Source organism: Megascapheus bottae, chromosome 19 (genome assembly GCF_031878675.1).
Source record: "Megascapheus bottae isolate mThoBot1 chromosome 19, mThoBot2.hap1, whole genome shotgun sequence".
NCBI lineage: Eukaryota > Metazoa > Chordata > Mammalia > Rodentia > Geomyidae > Megascapheus > Megascapheus bottae.
Genome location: NC_143527.1, coordinates 35,915,569 through 35,936,580, shown reverse-complemented (window position 1 = coordinate 35,936,580; position 21,012 = coordinate 35,915,569). Strand labels below are relative to the sequence as shown.

The window sequence follows — 21,012 nt, the reverse complement described above, 5'->3', positions numbered from 1 at the left end:
AAAAAAAAAAAAAATTTTAAGAGTCACTTTTGGGTTGCACAATTTTCTACCGTTTCCATGAATTACAAATCTCTATATGCTACTTCATTTAATCTCTACCATCATCAGTTTCACAGCTGTGTAAGATTCCATGTCAGACTGTGTCTTATTTGCTATTTGCTAGTGTAAGTAAAGCTTTGGTCATCTCTTATATCATGGGGAAAATGTTGGCTATATGTTGATGTTTAAATCTATAATGCCCCACTTAGAGGAGAGCTACCTAAATGTGCTCCAATCAAATGACAAAGGCTCCATCAAGGTCTAACAACCCACAATGCCCCAATGACCCAATTAGATTTTGTTTTGTTTTGTGGCAGTTCCAGGGCTTTTCTCAGGGCCTGTCCCTGAGTTTCTTTTGTTCTAGGTTAATATTGTACCATTTGAGCCAGAGTGCCTCTTCTGGCTTTTCCTGAGGAGTTAGTGGACTTTCTCATACATTTTCTTGCCCAGGATGGGATCCTCCGATCTCAGCCTCAGCTACAATTACAGGTATGAACCACTTCTAACTTTTAATCTACTATTACTTTATGGAAAATCCTGAGAGAACAATATAGTGATGGTTTTCTACCCTGTATTACCCATTTCTGCTAAGAGTAGTTTCTTTGGTAGAATCTAGCTTGTGCTAAACACCTACAGTGATATGACACTTTCTTCTCTTTATATTTATTCCCCAATCCTTTTTCTTTTTTTTTTGGGGGGGGGGGTTTGAACTCTGGCCTGGGCCCTATTCCTGAGCTCTTCAGCTCAAGGCTACTGTCCTACCCTTGAGCCAAGCCCCACTTCCCGTTCTCTAGAGATTAATTGGAGATAAGAGTCTTCCCTCCTTTTGTGAAGGGCTGTCTCTTTAGTAGCTAGGATTTCAGGCCTGAGCCACCTCGCCTGGCTTCCCCATTTTTATCAGTGCGCTGAAGTCTGAAAAAAGTTAACAGAAATGCCACAAGTAAAGAGTACCTTCAGCTGGTCCTTTTCCCCTTTTGAAAACTGCTATACAGGCCTACAGAAGAACAACTATTGTGCAATCCATTTGCACTGGCTTTGTCAAAGAGAACAGATAAGACAAAATGAACTTTGACAAACCAGTCAAGTACACAGAGGCAAGCTTAGTGGTTGTTAAGCTACTAAGGACTTGATATTAGCCCATTATTTTAACACAGGAGGAGCACAAGGGACATACAAAGCAGGGGTAGCAAGGAGAGGGAAGCAACAGCACAGGACTGCATGGATGAGGGCCAGGGTCTTGCAGGTCCATCAAGAACCTCTCCTCCTCAGAGGGCACCAAAGTTCTGCCTCCCTTTACAAAGAGTAATATGTCATTTGCTGGGAAATGGCTGAACCTAGAACAGACCATGTTAAGTGAGATAAGCCAACCTCAGAGACACAAATGGTACCTGTCTTCTCTCATATGCAAAGCTAGAATATTAAAAAAAATTTAAATATTTTTAAAATACACTGGAACATGATAAATTATACAAGAGTCTAGGCATTCACAGGCAGTGAGACCAAAGGAGGTTATTACTAGGGGAAGAGTACAATGGTACAATGCCTATGTGCTTCTGATAATTTAATATTTACCAAAATGAACTTGAGGAAATGGAAGCGAAGTTTTTTCCCCTTTGCTGTCATTGTTTTTTTTTTTTCTTGTTTGTTCATTTATCTTTGGGGGGGCACAGATATGGAGGGACAAAGGGCAGGAGTGGTGCTCACTAGACACTATGTTGAAAATGAACTATACAACTTGTGGATGGGGATGAGAGGGGAAAACTGAGAGAACAATGTCGAAAAAGAAACGTGACTTTGACCGACTTAATTAACTGTAAAGCCTCTGTACATCACCTTTATAATAATTTTTTTTTAATTTCCTGCCTGAAAAAACTATCCACAGTGCAGATACTTTGTGGGGCCAGGACATCTCAAAGAAAACCAAGTCTGTAACTAGAGCAGAACCAAGTCAAATCATGACTACTTCCCTTTTATCCTTGACAAGTTGTAAGAATGTGCTCTTAAATAAAAACAGACTTTTAAAAGGAAATCAAAAAATTACTGACACAAAGAACCCAGAAACCCATTGATTGCGTTTGCCCAGCAGTCAACCTACCTAGACAAAAACTGTAGAGGCAGCTGCAGATTACTTTTCAACGTCTGAAGCTGCTGAACATCACAACAGACACTGACATTGTCAAAGAAGAATCCGGGACAGAGTTCCTTTCAGGAAAGAGAACATGGATATGAAGGTAGCACAGTTAGAAGAAGGACAATGTTTCCTTTTTATGTAATTGAGATATTTCTTTCAGAATTCTTTTAGCCATTTAATTCTTAAACTAGGGATTCTCAAGTAGGAGTCATAGAAGTATCTCCAATTTTTTTTTCTTATAAGATTTTTCTATGACAACTTTACTCTTCTCATATTTATATAATGACATGAATGTTCATACACATGCATGCCAGTAGTAAGGCTTGAACTCAGGATCTTACATTCTCCCTTAGATTTTTTTGTTCAAGCCTGGCACTCTATACCATTCGAGCCACAGTTCTACTCCTTTTTTGGTGTTTAATTGGAGATAATTGTCTCGTGGACTTTCCTGTCCAGGCCATCTTTGAACGTCTATCCTCAGATCTTAGCCCGAGTAGCTAGAATTACAGGCTTAAGTCACCAGTGCCTGGATTCTCACTTTTTTTTTTCTTTAAGTTCAATCATAGTACTATTCACAACTGCCCTTAGTAAAAATCTTTTAAATCATAATGAAAGGATAGCCCAGAAGATTATGTCAATTTAATTTTGAGTAATTAGATCTCTAAAACTAGTCTTTTCATCCAGATATTTCCAGACCCCTCCCACCCTTATTTCCCTGTGTATTAAGGGTACTAAAAATGCTAATAAAGCAGAACCCTGGTAACAGTCAAACTTCAGAGGTTCTGAGGGACGCACGGAAAATTCATTAAAAATGAAAAAAAAATTCATTAAAAATGAAGAGAAAGTTACAGCCTATTAACAACAGAGTCTACTCAGGGCCTGATATCTAGTAACAACAATAAGATAAACACGAATACATTTGTTAAAGTCCCAAAGAGTTACATCTGCAAAATCAAGGTTAGTCTCTAAATATTAAGTAACCTGCTACTGGGAAACATCATGAGAAGTACAAAGTCAGTCCCTGGAAAACTAAGCCTCTGGAGTTATGTTATCTTCTGTGTATTGTAGTTACAGGTTAAAGTCTGGGATGAAGACTTAAGCCTCACTTCATTATTTAAGGTATACATTAGAGGATCTTATGATCAGCATTTTGTGTTCCTCATGTACTTACCTGTACTAAGTCATATCCATCCTTAGGAAGTGGTTTTGGTGGCCCAGAATATCTGCAGTTGTACCTTTTATCTCCAGATGCAATTCCACACTCTCCATACCAAACACAGGACTGTGAAAACACCTACAGAAAGTCAACACAAGACTAGATGTCACAGGTTTCAGTGGAAAAACAAATTTCAACAAGTAAAAATGCTCACTCAAGTACCATTACAGGATCTCTCAGTGTTACCTGCAAAATGTTACAAAAACAAGATATCCTTGTTAAATACTTTTTAAATATTTAAAATAAATTAATATTTTAATAAACAGAAATACCCAAAGTGAATTTTGTAAGTCAGTGAAGTAATGGATATTATTTACATGAATTATATACCCTATTTGTTAAAAAGGAAAGTATAGTTGCTTTTAAGATCATTAATTTCCCAACACTTAGGAAGACAGTCTAAGTTAGTGATTATTAAGATAATAGTTTTGTACATCTCCACAAGGAACTATGTAAGCTCTAAAACAAAAATGGAGAACCTTTTTCCTGCCAACGGTCATTCGGATATTTATAACATCACTAGAGGCCATACAAAATTATCAAGACAGGCAGACAGCTAAGGGAAGCCAATGAAATCTGTCTCATCATGTACCAAAAACTTTGAAGACTTAAAAGGCTCCAGAGAGGTCAGATAATCCTACCACTGCAGGGTATTTCCACAAATTCTTAGATTAATATTAGTTCTTTGAAAGTGACCTGAACAAAACCACAAACACCAATAACCCTACCTAAAAAGAGGAAGAGGAATACCTTGTCCTAGAGACTAAAGTAGACAGCAAGGAATGCCTATGCTAACTTTAAGGAAACTCATCTAAGCAACAGTAATTTTTTGGGGGGGGGAGGGGGCACGTCCAGTTGTGGGGCTTGAACTCAGGGCCTGGGTGCTGTCCCTATGTTCAAAGCTAGCACTCTACGAGTCTGGGCCACAGCATCACTTCTGGTTTTCTGGTGGCTAACTGGAGACCAGAGTCTCAAGGACTTTCCTGCCCAGGCTGACTTTGAATCACGATCCTTAGATCCCAGCCTCCTGAGAAGCTAGGATTACAGACATGAGCCTCAAGTGCCTGGCTGCAATAGTAAAAATTTTAAAATATCTTATGAAAAGCCTTCTCAAGAGCCACTCATATTCCCCATGTGAGAGTCATGAGGCTGTAAGAAAATTCAGAAGTGGAAAGGGTACAGTGTGAATCAGCACTTTGTTCTGAGGGTAATGCCAAAAGCAACCCCATGGGTTGCATCACAATGAATTTGGACAGCACAAAGAACCCAGCAAGTCTGGGACACAGCCAGGCACAGAGCAAGCTAGGGGCATTGTCCCATAGGGAAACACAAGAAACCAAGGAAGCAATGAGGATTCCCAAGAGAACTGGTGGAATAGCCATTAAAAAAAAAAAAAAAATAGGAAGCCAGGCGCCAGTGGCTCATGCCTGTAATCCTATCTACTCAAGAGTCTGAGATCTGAGGACTGCGGTTCTAAGCCAGCCCAGGCAGGAGAGTCTCAGATTATCTCCAGTTAACCACCAGAAAACCAGAAGTAGCACTGTGGCTTAAGTGGTAGAGTGCTAGCCCTGAGTAAAAGAACCTCAGGGACAGTCCCTAGAGTTCAAGCCCCAGGACTGGCATGTGCACATAGATACATGCATACGTACATATACATACAGACACACACACACACCCCAACTGCATGGATTTTTCTCCAGTGATAATGGCACTCGACCCACACATGTGAAAAACAACAGTTTATGTTGGTCCCTAGATAAAATATAAATCCTACAATGGTCCCTGAAACTCAAGTATAAAATATATGTGTTGTGCATCATATACATACCACACATGCCTTCACATATTCTAAAATAAAAATAAAATAAAAAATACAAGTTGCAGAAGTACATGGCTATAGTCCCAACTATTTATATGAGGCTGATGTAGGCAAATCAAGAGTTTGAGGACAGCGTTGGAAAATTAGAGCCTGTCTGGAAAAGAGGCGGGAGAAGGGAGGTTGAGAATATAGCTTAGTGTTAGAGTACTTGTCTAGCATGAACAAGACCTTGATACTATAACACACACACACACACACACACACACACACACACACACACACACACACACACCACTTATTCTTATTCTCTCCTTCCCTTCTGTCTGGTTTTTGTTTTTTGAGACAAGGTTTAGCTTGGTAACGCAGGCTAGGCTTGTATGCTCAATCTTCTGGTCTTAGTCCCAAGTGCTGGAATTACAGACATATGCCACCACACCCAGCTATGTATTCCTCTTTTGACCCATTAAAAATCACAAGTTCAGGCCACAAAGGAGGGAAATTATCCAAAAGAGGAAGTGATAACATTTTAGCTAAGGGATGCAACACCAGGAAATGCAACTCTATTTCTTTTTTTTATTTTTTTATTGTAATTAATAAAAGGGTTACATGATATTTGCCAGATAGAAGGTGCATTAATTCACATACATTGATACCCTTTCACATGTCTCCCCCCCATCCCCCCCTGCAACTCTATTTCTTTTAGTTCATTACCCATTTAACTGAGACTTTAAAAGGTGAAAGCCTTTATTATTATTATTATTATTATGCAATTATTAAAGTGGACAAAAGGCTGACAGCTACATATAACTTAAAACAAGGGTCCCCTGCTAGCTCTCACAGAACTTTCAACTAACTGGCTGCCAAGCAGGTGTCAAACAGAGTTAATCGGAAAAATTTTTAAAGTTTAGTAGAGTTTATTTGTACAAAGTTAAAGCAAAAGCTTATTTCCAAATCCAGCAGATTTGGAACTGTGAGAATTCCAACATGTCAGCACTGACAGAAAAGCTGGAGGGAGGCAAAAAAAACAACTTAATCTGCTGGAGTTTAGTCCATCAGTCAATGGCTACAGCTTCATTAGGTAACTTGGTATAGGTCCTCCTGCAACCAATCAAGCCTGTAGTAGAGATTAATTTTCCCCTACTTTGGTCTGTCTAGCCACATAGCTACCCCAAGTCTGTGGCCTTACACAAATTTTAGTTAACAAGAGGAACCTAGTAACAAACCACAAGGGCATCTGGGGCCTAAATTCCCCTTCTTCAACATTTTGGTGCTACAAAGGCAAACAAGATGACCCAACACTTTCAGAGACCATCCTTCCTAAACTATGTCATTTACTACAAAGCAAAGTGCTTATTTCTATGAATCTGGTGGAAAGGGAAGGCACAGAGTGCAGTCAGGAGCCCTGGTTTCTGATCCTAAGAACTCATGAGGCTTCAAAGACTTTGGAGAATTGACCACACCTAACTCATGTTACTTAACCAGGAAGAAGTTGTCTCTACCTGCTAAATGAAGCTTGTAAACATTGCAAACATCATAGATTTGAAGACCAAATAAAGGAATATGTATTAAGAACTTGGTAAAACACACAGCAGGAGACCATCAAATATAAAGAATGATGACATTCTCAATCAAGAGGATCCAAGGAACTGAAGAAAGTAAAACAATTGGGGTTTCATCACTCTCAGGTCTGCTTTTCATAAAGTCATCCTCCCTACAGCAGTAGTCCTAAACCATTGGCTTAGGGTAAAGTATGTAGAGTAAGTCAGGCTTTTCTCACCTTAGTTTTTGAAGGGCTTTGGGCCAGCACTTTGCAAGGCCAGAGGCTGAGCTGGTTCAGCCTAGCTACATAACTCTGAGTCACATATGCATGTACTTAGGTAACCCTGAATGTAGCCTTAAGACTGGTGTGTATAAATGGCCTTGTGTGACCAACTTTGGCCAGATGCTACTTTGTTTAGAAAGGGTATAAACCAGCACCAGGGAAGGATGGGGGAAATGTAGCAAAACTACTCCCGGACATCTGCTGCCATTAGTGACAGAAAGCAAACCTGTGCACAGAATGATGGTGATGCAGCTGTGAGACTATGCCGGGATGAGCCAGTAAGCACTGTGCTGCTATGCTCTAGGCTGCTGTGGTTACTGCTAGTATGAAGCTGTGGACTGAGAGCTCTGAATAAACAGGACTCCACCCATCTACCTTACCTGGTATCTTTCTGTGGCCTGGAAAATCAAAGGAAAACCTGAGGTCTGAATAGGACTGGCTACATTGGTACCCAATAGTACTCACAAGGCACTGTTTTTAAGCAGTCTTCATACATCGACGCGATTAATTATAAGATTTGAGGTGGGAGGCACTATAGTGGCAATTATAGTACTTAACTCATGAATGCACAAATGGAGTCATCAGGAGACTACATAATTTGTCCAAGATTACACTAACTGTGGCCAAGTCAGACCAGAGCAATCTAGCTCAGAAACAGACGCTCCATAAAACATAACTTACTGCATAATTAAGGCCTTCCTTCTAGCATTACACACCCACCACTCCCACCTGTCCAAAGGCAAGAAAGAGGTTAGGTGACTCACAGTGCCACCCTGGTAGGAGAGCCTTCTTTACCTGAGATCTATCCCCTCCTTCTCTCACCACCATCTTCACCTGAGCCTCTTCAGAATCTCCACCATCTGGTTTCCTTATCAACATTTATTATTAGTGTTATTATTCCCAGTCCTGGGTGCTGTCCCTGAGCTTCTTTTGCTCAAGGCTACCACTCTACCAATTGAGTCACAACACCACTTCTGGCTTTTTCTGATTAGTTTCATTGGAGATAAGAGTCTCATGGACTTTCCTGCCTGTGCTGTCTTTGACCCATAACCCTCAGATCGCAGCTTCCCTAGTGGCTAGGATTACAGGTGTGAGCCACTGGTGTCCAGCTCTGCTTGACATTCTAGACTCCTTTTCCTTGGTCTCTGCACCTCCTGTAAACATTGCTTGTTTTCATTCACAGACAGCATTCTCTCTCTCAGCTAGAGTAATTTTCAACAACATGTACAGCTGTATGTCCACCTAGATTCCTAACAGCCTCATCATGTATACAAAACCAAACTCATCTTTTCCCACCCTCCTTGAAGCCAGTCCCTCTGCAAAGGAGGTTTACTACCATCATGCACCTCCCACTCACTGCCACCTCTCTCACGCTCATGTAGAGCACAGCAATGCCTCCTACTCACATGCTGCTTGGCTTTTACTAGACTTATAGCTCCACAGTTCTCAGGTGCTCAGAACCCACAATCCAGTGCTTTGAGAAAGATGCTACAGACACTTCACTAGGTTCACAGACAATACCCAGTACAAGATTGCTGCAATGGGGATTGTCTCCAACACATGAACTGAAGGGAACACTGTCAGACCACAGCCAAGTCCAAAGAATTCTTCACAGTTTACCTAGTGGCTATGGACCAGTCTTACAGGACTATTCATAATCATGAGAATTTATGTGATTTTTTTGAAAGTTCCTAACATTTTTATTTAGCTTTTAATTAATTGCAAATTTTAAATTACAAGTCAGTACACATCTATCACAAACATCCCACATTACAAGGATATGTGAAATAACACTAAGAGGCTTCCCTAACCTCAGGAGGATAATACCCCATCCGATTTTGCTGATTCACCTGGGGCTAATTTATTAGCCCAACTTGGGTTTTCCTACCTTTTAAATTTCACTCATAAACACATACACTTATATACATATACATAACCACACACAAGAATGGTGACTTTTTTTTTTTTTTGTTATGGGACTTGAGCCACAGTGTCACTTCCAGTTTTCTGGTGGTTAACTGGAGATAGGAGTCTCACAGACTTTTTAGTGTCCAGGCTGGTTTTGAACCGTGATCCTCAGATCTCAGCCTCCTGAATAGCTAGGATTACAGGAGTGAGCCACCACGCCCAGCAAAGAGTAGTAACTTAATTTTGTTGGTGGTGGTGCGGGAGCTTGAACCCTGGGCCTGGGAGCACTTTCACTCGAGGCTAGCACTCTACCACTTTAAGCCACAGTGCCACTTCTGGTTTTCTGGTGGTTAATTGGAGTTAAGAATTTTATGGACTTTCCTGCATGGGCTGTCTTTGAACTGAGATCCTCAGATGATAGCCTCCTGAGTAGCTAGGATTATAGGCATGAGCCACCAGTGCCTGGCTTAAATTGCTTTCTCACAACTAAAATCTTAACTACCTTCCACATATGGGCTTTTTGAATCTTGTATTTATCAAGATCCAAAAGGTCAAACTCCAGTCTTTGACCCCTGTGCCAGAAAATGAACTTATGCATTGTCTGCCACCCCAAGTTTTAGTTTTACCCACCTAGGAAAACCCTCTATAATTATCTTCAATGGCCTTTCCCAAAGCTCATTTCCTCCCAATAAATTAAACTCTGGCTCTTTTCACCCTGGGCTAGATCCAATGTTCACTAAGTTGGTGAGCTAGCTGTCCTCGAACAGAACAGAAGCATTCTTAGGAGACCTTATAGCCAGTGCTCTGGAGTATTGACATTCCCTCCCCCCCCCATCAGTGAGGCAGATGTTCTATGCCACTGCAGTGTCTGGTTATGTCACATTCCACAAGCTCACATGTGGATCCGGTTGGGGCAGGTGCAGATAAACTTTGCCTTAAAGGGCCAAACATTAAGGCTTGTGAGCCTAAGGTTTCTGAGATAACTTCTCAATCCTGTATGTTTGTGTCTATTCCCAGTAAAACTTTACTCACAAAAACAAGCCCTGAATATATATTTATAAGAATAAGAGTATTTCCTTACTCTTATTTTTTACTACCTTGTAAAATAGTAATAATAATAAAAACCCTAAATGTTGTGGCCCAAGGGTAATAATTCCTTTGGAATTCACTTCATTCTCCATCCAGCAACCATCAAAACACAATGAGTAGAGGCATTTGACTAGGTTATATACATACGTTCACAACTCTAAAGATGCCTGCTTGTTTGGGCTTCAATCTAGAACTTAGTAGTTACACAGCTACAGAGTTGCTAGGTCATATGGGAATTTCACAATGTACTCTAGGGTTTAATTACTGGGTAGATGACAGGACAAGAAAGCTTCTCTGAATATTAATTGGGCAGATCAGGAAGGGGTGGAGTAGGGGGAGGGAGCTCCTTTTGCCATATACTAGCAACTACAGCAATTGCCAAACTTGACTCTACTAGGAAATTCCACTAGCACCCACTGAACACCAACCAGACTACCTTTAGTAAATACTGACTGAACACACTCTATGGCATAGAATATGAATGGTTTACAGGCAAAGAAACTATGACTTAGAGATGACATGGCTCATAAGTGATATGCTTTTGAAGTATCTTCTACCCCATTCATCCCCTCAAACCTTCCTCACCTGTAGTTGTTACAATGCTCAAACTCCAACCCTGTCTCCATTAGAGACAAGCTGTGTTTTCCTTTCTTCACAAACACTTGTAGAAATTATGGTTAGTATTCATCTCTTCTTAAGCATCTCCCTAAGTGGTTGTCAAGTGACTCACTTCCTCAATACAACGAATGACCAGCAGCTAACCACCTCATGCAGCTGAGATTGTAGGGTTGGGTCATCTCAAGTCTGCTGTTGTTCTGAAAAGGCAAAGCTAATGGTGGAACCTGGAGATACCCAGCACAAGAATGAACAAACGAAGGAGGCTGCTGATCAACTCCATAGCCCACTGCCTCCAGGAGGAGAAGGAAGGAAAGAAGGTAACTGCTGATTAACTCCACAGACCACTGTCTTACCAGGAATCAGGGACACAGGCCTGGCAGGGAAGGTGGATGGAGGAAGTGACACTGTTCTTTTAGAATGGGGAAGACAGATCAAACCAATATGGCAGTATTGGGAAGACAACCAAATAAATATGGCAGTGCCTCTGGAGTACAGGCTAGGCCAGACTTCTCTGTTGGTGGATGTTTAAGTCATGTACTTCAAGACTTAGATGGGCTCAATTAGTCCAAATTTGAAGATAATTCCCAAGTTTACAGTTTTACTCACCTAACATTATCTCATTAGTTATAACTAGACATTTATGAGCTCCACCAACTCAGTTTGAAAAATGGCTGCAAAGCTATAGGTCTAAAAACCATGAAAGTGAGGGTGAGGATATACTCTCTCTGATATAGCCTCACAACATATGGAATGTTCATGCAGTGTAACAACAGGGCATTGACTAAGGACTGTCAAGACCGCTAGGCCAGCAGGCTAATTCCATCACTGATTTATGATCACCTTTTGGGAGAAGCCACATTGAAGACAGGGACACACTTTGAATAAGATATATTACTAGGAAAACACAACTTGCTTAGTAAGCTACTTTGAACAAGTGTTCAGCATGAGTAATCAGGTAGTAATATTTTCAGTTTCAATAAACAAGAACACAGAAATCAGAAGGTGGCGGCAGTTCAAGCTCTCAGCTAACTATGTGACCTTGGGACAAATATGAGTTTTTAATGTCTCTGTAAAACAGGAAAAACACTATCATACCTATATTAAATAAGTTCCATGAGAACCAGATCAGATGTATGACAACAATGAAGCACTATGAAAAAATTAAGGAGGTATTTTGTGGTTTTTTTCTTGTATAGGTAGTGATTTTGTCTTTGATCAGATCCCCAACATTTTAAACAGCTTTATGAAGACAATCTACATACCAAAAATTTGTATTTTTCAATGATTTTTTTTTTCAGTTGTGAGGCTTGAACTCTGGGCCCAGGCACTGTCTCTGAGCTCTTCAGCTCAAGGCTAGTGCCCTTCGACGTCACAGCACCACTTCGGGTTTTCTGGTAGTTAATTAGAGGTAAGAGTCTCATGGACTTTTGTGCTTGGGCTACCCTTGAACACTGATCCTCAGATCTCAGCCTCCTGAGTAGCTAGGATTAAAGGCATGAGACACTGGGGCCCAGCTCAATGATTTTTTTTTTTAAATACAATTAGGAAACTCAATTTTTTTTCTGAAGTTTTTAAATTTTAGTTACTTGCCCAGAACTGGAAAATCAAACCCAGGGATTCATGCATGCTTGGCAAGCTCTCTCCCACATGAGCCATGGAATTTTAGTTTTTCAGTGACAAATATTTGTACATATCTATAGAGTACAGTATGAAAATCTGGTTCATATAACACATGACCAAATTAAGGTAATCCATTAGCATTTCCATCTACTCAAATATGAATCATTTCCATCATTACCCCATCTTATCCAGTTTGCTCTTATCTACCCAGTACATATTAACTCATAACTCAATTGAGCTCAAATATGGACACCTTATAACATTTTTGTCCTTATCCTTAGGTATTTCTTACTGTATTATGAATTTTTATCAAGCCTTTCCTCCGAGCCCTATCAACTATTAATAAGACAAGGCCAATAATTAACATTTATATACCTGTATGCAGTGTGTAGACTGCTTTCTGAACTGTTAACTTCTTTAGACCTTTGCATCCTATACTTTTCCAGAGCCCCTATTTTATTTTGAATAAGTCAATTTGAGTTCCTCTGAAGAAACTAAGGAAGAAATTTTAACAAGATAAAGAATGAAAAATTTTAAGTTTTTTTTTCTGAAATCTCTCCAGTAGCATTTTTTACTCAGTTTTTAGCTTGTTTAGAAAATATGTATTTTTACAGGTTTGTTTCCACAGCAAATATTCCAAATACTAAAATTTAAAGAGGATGGTCAAAGAGAAAACCAGGTAGTTATATATTCAGTCATTGCCACCACCAAAAAATGAACTGCAAATCCAATTTTGGTTGACACTAATGTCTAAATCTTCAAAACACATTTAGAATCCTAAAGATGTAGTGAGTAGTCAAATGACAAGAGTCCAGACATACTGAATGATGGCAAACTAGTTTTCACCAGTACCCTGGGAAATAGGCATAGGTGTTAGACCAAGTTTATAGGGGAAGAAACTGAGGCTCCAGAGGCTAATTGGCTTGCCTAAGTTCTTTTCCTCTTTTATCCTTGCAGTACTGGGGCTTGAACTCTGGGCTTTACACTCTTGGGAAGAGATACAATTAAGATTTTTTTTTTTTAAACTAAAGCTTTTACCAGGCAACAAATGCTGTTGCTGCAGCTTAAGACAAGACTGGGGACTTCAGTGGGAAGACAGCTTGGTGAGGAACAGGACAACAGTATCTTTCCTGTGAGGTAAGGACTTGGAAGATCATCATCTCTCTCCCTCCATTCTCTACACCCTGCAAACTGACTGAAGAATACAATATCCCTTGTAGAGTTAGGGGCAAAGGATGGAAAGGGGTACCTGATTAGAGACAGGAGGTAATATGCCATGCTTAAAACACTACATCCTTTTTCAGACCAGGAGAGGCAAAGAAAGAATTACCCATGAGAGAGGTATTACTGTCTTCCAAATCAAAGAAGTTCTTTGTTCTGTGTAGTATAACAAATGTGGAGAAATACAAAGAGCTATTCAGCAAATCTTTTTCTCTCTTCCCATTTGTGGAACAATGGTTATTAAAAAAAATCTTCCTTTCCCCTAGATAACTTACCTTAGTTAAATGATATCTAATCACTCCATCAATCAAGTAAAGAAAGATTGGAAATTCACTCCAATTGCACCAAATTGTTCTTTATTCAACCATACCAAAAGACTAACCCATTCTATACCCCTGGAAAAGCCACTTAAGTGTTTAACTCCTAAACCTCAATCAATTCCAAGTCCCTCAAGAAAAAGCTTATAAAAAAAACTATAGCTTGAGAGACATACATATGTATATATTATCAAAACTTCATACATTATTTGGAGGGCAATGCTTCAAAGGAATGCACTCTAATGGCAATTTTATCACCTGTAAATAGTAAAAATTGAGAAAAATAATGATCTCCTCTGAATGAATTTCTGACTTTTAAATGCAATTCTAAGACAATCTGGTGAATGTCCAGACTCTTCAACTTGATCAGTTGCTGTTATGGGTATAAATTCTAAAAGTTGATATCCCTCTTTCAATTTATTTAGCTCCCAGACTTCACCCCATCTGTTCAGATACAGTGAAAGCCTCTAGTCAGGAGGGAGTTAACTTTCAAAATATCAATAAGGACATTTTTAGTTAAGACCTAATTGAGATTTTCAGGTATTTCACAAGAGATTCACAATCAACCTCCAATCTATTCCAAACACCCTGGAAGAGGCATTCATGGGGCCATCAGCCTGGGATACTATTGAGAGTAAAGCACTAGAGAGAGTAAATTAAAGCTGCTTTATAAAGTGAAGTCTGCTGATTAAGTTTTAGCATAAATGGCTGCATTTTCTCAAAGCAAATAATTGCTATTTCTTGAGTGATGAGTTCTCTCTATATCCCCATTACTTAATTCTCTGAGATATTTATCTTCACAAGAAACTGAGGTTGAGAGTAAAATGCCCAAAGCCACAGAGCTGCTGAGTGGTCTAAACACTAGACCTCATGATCCCATTCCAAACAGTCTCATTTTCCTTTCCACCCAATCATCTCTGGGTTCATCCTGATTTCCAATATGTGCTTTTTTACAAGTATACTCAGCTGGGGATTCCTATCCCATGGACCTGGGCCCTTGCTAGGTGAGCAATATCTATCCCCCTCTGAGCTCTATATGGAAACTTGTAAGACATGAAATTTCTAGTCCTTGGAACCCCTTAGTTTGCCCTTATCTGTCTGATTCACTACTTTGTCATTACTGACAGGCCTATTGGAGGGTAGTTAGCAGGCATAAGGTAAATTCTCAGAGGCTCACTCTTTTATCCTGGTTTAATTAGCACCTACATCTTTAGGCATTCTTCCACACCCACATGTTTCAAAGAGAAAACTATAGGCACACTAACTGTCCAACATCTCTCTAGGCTCCTACACTAAGAAAAAGTTGACTGAGGGTGGTCAAGATAGTTTCAGGCTGCATCCTTCATCAGCTAATTATGACAAGGAGATATTGTCTTTGTGGCCTCCAGTTTCCTGAGACATTAAAAACAAAAACATAAGCAGTAACCAGTTAGGTTGGCTGTGGTAGCACACAGCACCTGGAAATCCATCTGAGGCCAGATGATCTCAACTGGAAGCCAACCATAGCAAAATAGCAAGATCCCATCTCAAAAACAAAATACAAACTAAAAGGGATGGGTTTATAGTTCAACTGGTGTAGGACAGGACTTTGGTTCAATCCCCAGCACCCCAAAATAAAAATAACGCACACTATTTACTTGTTATGCCAGGACTAGGGCTCAAATGCAGGGCCTGGATGCCGTTGCTTGTCTTTTTTACTCAATGCTAGTGCTCTACCACTTGAACAACACTCCTACTTCCAGTATTTTGGTAGTTTAATATGAGTCTCAGGACTTTCCTTCCCATGTTTACTTTGAACCGTGATCCTCAAATCTCAGCCTCCTGAGTGGCCAGGATTACAGAAGTGAGCCAGAAGCACCGGTGGCACCACAGGTTCCTGCACTCTTTACAGTTCAAACTGACTTAAAGTGCTAAGGATAGGTTCTACTTCGTTACTGGATAAGTTTTGTTGCCTTTCCTCACCTCCTCTTACACCTTCGTTCCCAGCAAAGGAACAAAAAAGTGGCCAGATATTTTAAATCAATTCACGTTCTACCTATTTACAAATTTCGATTCTACAGATGCAAGTAGAATTTTTCACACTGGTTAAGTAAGGTCTGTATCTCTTTCTGCCCTGCTTCCCACATCGTAAATAGGAGACATTAGGTGATCACAGCTGACACTGCTACTGGAGTCTTTCTAGTCACCAGGTGCAGGGGCCACAAAGTTGTTGATCTCACAGCAAGAATTCAAGGAAGGACGCAGCAGACTCAAATAGGGGTAGGTTGAGTAATACGAGGCACAGCTGCAGCAAAGCAAAACAGCACTCTCTGGACAGGAGAGTGGAAGGACACAAGGAGCCTAGCCCGGGGGGGGGGGGGGAGGATGTCCTCAGACCCCAGGCTTTTATGGAGGTCTGTGGATGTGGGGCAGGCAGTCCTGAAGAAGCAGTCGGTGTGTCGTTTCCTCTCCCACGTCGGATGGGAGAGTTCTTGGCCTGGGATGGTCAGAGGCAGACTGTCATTTTCTGCTGCCCAGGTTAAACAAGACACTGCTGTCAGAGCGTAAGTGGTTTCTTTCTGCCAGCAGGCCAGGACGTGACTGTGACAACACGCAAGCCTTCATCACGTTTCTTAACTGCCCGCACAATTCCGCTATCAAAACGAGCTCCAAAGGGACAAATAAGAATCCCCGCCGGACAGACGATACAGTGGGACGACCGCTGGGACGCCACCCGAAGACTCCCCCGGACCTCCCCACCCCCGCCCCACGCCCAGGTCGGCCACCGCGGGGAGCCTCCGCTCGGCCCCGCCGCGTCCCCCACTGCCCGCCTCGGCCGCCGGCGTTCACTCACCTGCGCCGGACAAAGCAGAAGCAACAGAAGGCCCAAGGCCGGGCCTCGCGCCTTCATGGTGCGGCTGCGATGGACTGCGGACCTCGGAGGCCGGGTTAGGTTCTATCCTCCAGTCACCCCGGCGGCCGCTTCACTTCCCCGGGTTGTTTCGGGACCCGCGCCTGACTGGGGAGGCGAGCCGACGCAGGCGGCGGCGGCGGCGAGGTGCGCGCGCAGCTCAGGAAAGACTGAGGCGGTGTCGGCACCTCCCCTTCTGGGCGGGGCCTCGGCCTTCCCTTAGCGAGTAGCGGGGCAGCCTTGAGGGGCGGAGTCTAAACTGCATGGGCGGGGCCCACTGGTCAGGGGGCGGAGGCAGACTCTGAAAGTACTGCTGCGACCGTGGCGGGAGATCCCTCGGTGATGTGACCCTAAGCTCCTAGGTGCAGCAGATCTGGGCAAATAGCTGGGAAGGATCGTCGGGGTCGAGGATCGTTGTAGCACTATCTGGTCTTAATGTTTTCACTGGGCCAGGCGGGCACCCCGTTTTTTCTTTCCGGGGTTACTGTGGGTCAGGATCGCATGGGAGCTTTTGCCCAATTAGGACCTCATTTCTTAGTGAAGTGTTTGCTTACTGTGACCCCAGTAAGTACTCGAAGCAAATTCTATCACGCTCAATTACTCAACAGCAAACCCTCCTGCCCGGCTGGTGGAGGTGACGTGACGTGGCCTGACCCGGGTGGTCCGAGTGCGGGCGGGGCGGGGCGATGAGCAGCGGGTCTGTTTATTGTCATCTCGGCTTCTTTAGGGAAAAGCGCGAAATCGCACCACCTGCTGGCCGGCCCGCGCCTAGCCCCGAGCTCGTGGGAGAGCTTGACCCGGAGCTTTAACCCGGGGAATGCTGACCACAGAACTAATAGTTTTAGATTCTAGGCAAAAGAAGGTAACAACAACAACCACCACTATATATATATACCTGGGCATCTTCGTTTTAGAGTCATGCATCATGCATCATTATATATGTTGGCTTTGTACTTATTTTCTATGTATTCATTTCTGGTTTTTCCCTTATATTTCAGTTATTCCAACCACTAGAAGACACCAGCATTACCATTATGAGGTTTAGAAAATGAAGGTCATTATTTTTTCTTTCTTTCAGGGGACAAGGCTTGAACTCAGCCTGTCTGCTGTCCTTAGCTTTTTTTGCTCAAGGTTAATGCTGTACAACTTGTGACACAGCACTACTTCTAGCTTTTTGGTGTTAATTGGAGACAAAAGTCTCACAGGCTTTGTTGTGCAGGCTGACTTGAACCATGTACCACGGCTCCTGAGTTACTAGGATCACAGGTGTGAGCCAACAACTCCAATTGAAGGTAATCTTTTGCTCAACAGTGGAAACACTTTTGACAGTGAAAAGAGCAAATATCCTCTGAAGCAATTACTATCACAGGCCTAGGTAGGACTGTGACAAAAGTGGTGTTTTTTATGCCTTATTTTACCAGGCACAATTTCAATTATTACCGTCTTACCTCTTCAGCCCAGAGATGTCTAGCTGACTACTTGCCCTGCAGTGAAAGTATAGGGATTTCCTCTACCTTCAGCCTTAGACTTCGGGTAAAGACCCTCTGGCCCTTACCTGTACTTACCACTCCTCTGACTGACTGGTGATGGTTCCCCTACAACAGTGTGACTTAATACAGAGAGTCTCAAAGTGTTACCACAGCACCAGGAGTAACATTCCCTGGGAACTTAGTAGAAATTTGAATTCTTAAGCCACCTCCAAGGCCTTTTGAGTCAAGAGATGTGGGGATGGATCTAGCTGTTTATGTTTTAACAAACCATCCCACCTGTAATCCTATCTGTGCAGGAAGCTAAGCTCTGAGCTAGAAATGGAAGCGTGGCTCAAGTGGTAGAACACCAGCCTTGAGCAAGAGAGCTAAGGGACAGAGCAACTCAAGGAAGAGCCCTAAGTTCAAGTCACAGTATACACACACATACCCCGCATACAAGCATAAAGCCAAAGAAATAGACCTCCAAACTATCCAAACAAATTGTCTGTGTGATTTCATTGTTCACTCAAGCCTCCAGCTCAGCAATCCCTGCTGTAATGATTTTGGAGGTGCTGAGCAGGTATGAGTCTTCCAATGTTGGCAATGTTTTATGGAAATAAAGCTACCTTTACTAAATAATTAACTTGAGTAGGGACTTTAAGAACAATAGGACCTATTTCTGGGAGAGGCAGAAATTTCGATGCTCTTGAAATTATGTCTCCCATTCATTAAAACCATAACAAAAAAAGATCTGTTACCCATGTCTTTTTCTGGGTCCAAGTATTTTACACAGCTTCAACAATGTCCAGAATTCTAGGAAATACTTTTTTTATTTTTATTTTTATTATTGTAATTAGTAAAAGGGTTACATGATATTTGCCAGATAGAAGGTGCATTAATTCACATACATTGATACCCTTTCACATGTCTTGGTACCCGTATCCCTCCCCCCCCCACACCCCCCACCCGTCTTGGTTTTCCCCCCTTCCCTATCAAATTTCAAATATCCAAATAGGAAATACTTTTTTAAAAGCTTCACACTTCTGACACTCCCCCTCCTCAATCATTTGGAAGCCTCTAAGACAAATTGGTTAAGTAATTCATTGTTTATCAGAGAAACCAAAAATACACAAAAGTTTAGAGACAAAAATCACTTATAACCCCATTGTAATGAATGATTTTTGTTACATTCTGGCATATTTTAGTATTTGAAACTAAAAGTTTTTTGTTTCTTTGCTTAAAGAATACTCAGCTGCAGCAGTAGTTCCAATTAGTAAAACTACTGGAAAATGAGAGATTAGGAGATTGTGTTTTCAGACCAGCTCAGGCAACAAAAAATTGGTCTCTGTTTTAACCAATAGCTGCAGGCAGTGGTATGTGCTTGTCATCCCAGAAATTCTGGGAAACAAAATAGGAGGATTGCAGTCCAGGCTGATCTGGACATAAAGTGAGAACCCATATTGAAAATACCAACAGAAATGGCTGGAGTGACTTTGGAGTGATGTGATTGGTAGAGCATTTACCTGCCTAGCAAATATAAGGCTCTGAGTTCAAACCCCAATACTATCAAAAATGTAACAGTGCTCGGTACCACACCTTTTCTGAGCACCACTCAGTGTTGATCTCAGGATAAAATAAAAAACATGAGGAGGAATGAAAATATTCTATGCACCTTTATAAATGTGTACTAAGCACCTTTATAAATGTGTACTAAGCATCTTTTAGAAAGCTATCTAGTTGAAAACATTGTAGGTATAATATATGGATATTTAAACTAAATGAGAATATATACAGTTTTATCTTGCTTTTTCACATTTAGTAAAATGTTTTCGTAACTCGTTACTTTTAAGATGTTATTGAATGTGTGAATGTGTGTGTAGTACTTCTGAAGGTAGATTTATGTAGCCTAGTTTCAGAGCAGAGACTACATCAATAAAATCCAGATTGCCAAACCAAGTATCCCAGAACAACTCAGTTTCTCAACTAGCATCTCTGATATATGTGTACTTGTTAAGAGTTTGTGTCATTTCAGTAACAACTATGCATATACTTCCTTAGGCTCCTGAGCTTGTCTGTACTATCTGTGCCCTTTGCTTTTATGATTCTGCATTAAAGTCTAGAAGCTATTGTGGACAGAGAGGAAAATTGACTCAAGACAAAATTCTATTCAGCTGGCAGATGGAAGAGGAAGGCTCAAAATATACATGTTAATAGTTTTTGATCCAGTACATAATTTATTTAATCAATCTCTTTTTGGACATTTAGTTTGATACTGTTATTAGAAACAATTACACACCAAACAACTTTGTACTTAAATCTTTGCAACAGTCTATTTTAAACACTTCTGTCATCCAGACAGTCAAAAAATATAGAATCTGTGTTTTGTTTCTTATTTAAAAAATATATTGCTCTGGAGGCTGGGAATGTGGCTTAGTGATAGAGTGCTTGCCTGGCATGCATGAAGACCTGGTTTTGATTCCTCAGTACCACATAAACAGAAACAGCCACAAGTGACACTGTGGTTCAGTGGTGGAGTGCTACTCTTGAGCCCAGAACAGTTCAAGACCCTGAGTTCAAGCTCCAGGCAGGACTGACAAAAAATAAAATAAAAAATATTGAACTGGATATGGTGGTGCATGCCTGTCATGTCAGCACAATTGAGGTATTTAATTTGTATTTCCTTAATGTAAATACAAGTAAGATTATATTATAAGTGAGAATAAAACATTTTAATACATTTAAAAGTGACTTCAGCTGGACACTGGGGACTCATGCCTGATCCATGCTACTCAGGAGGTTGAAGTCACAGTTTGAAGCCAGCCAGGCAGGAAAGTCCAGGAGACTCTTATTTCT

General features: G+C 41.2%; 1 protein-coding gene across 1 annotated transcript in view; it reads right to left on the bottom strand.

Moving 5' to 3' along the window:
* Positions 1-16,815, bottom strand: part of Npc1 (NPC intracellular cholesterol transporter 1) — a 49,450-nt gene extending 32,635 nt beyond the window's left edge. The window contains exons 1-3 of the mRNA XM_090353335.1: positions 16,634-16,815; positions 3,342-3,464; positions 2,135-2,241 (exon numbers count right to left, since the gene is read on the bottom strand). Of these exons, the coding sequence (XP_090209461.1) occupies positions 2,135-2,241; positions 3,342-3,464; positions 16,634-16,690 (287 nt within the window). The 5' untranslated portion in view covers positions 16,691-16,815. The remainder of the gene's footprint in view (positions 1-2,134; positions 2,242-3,341; positions 3,465-16,633) is intronic.
* Between the last annotated feature and the right edge of the window lie 4,197 nt (positions 16,816-21,012).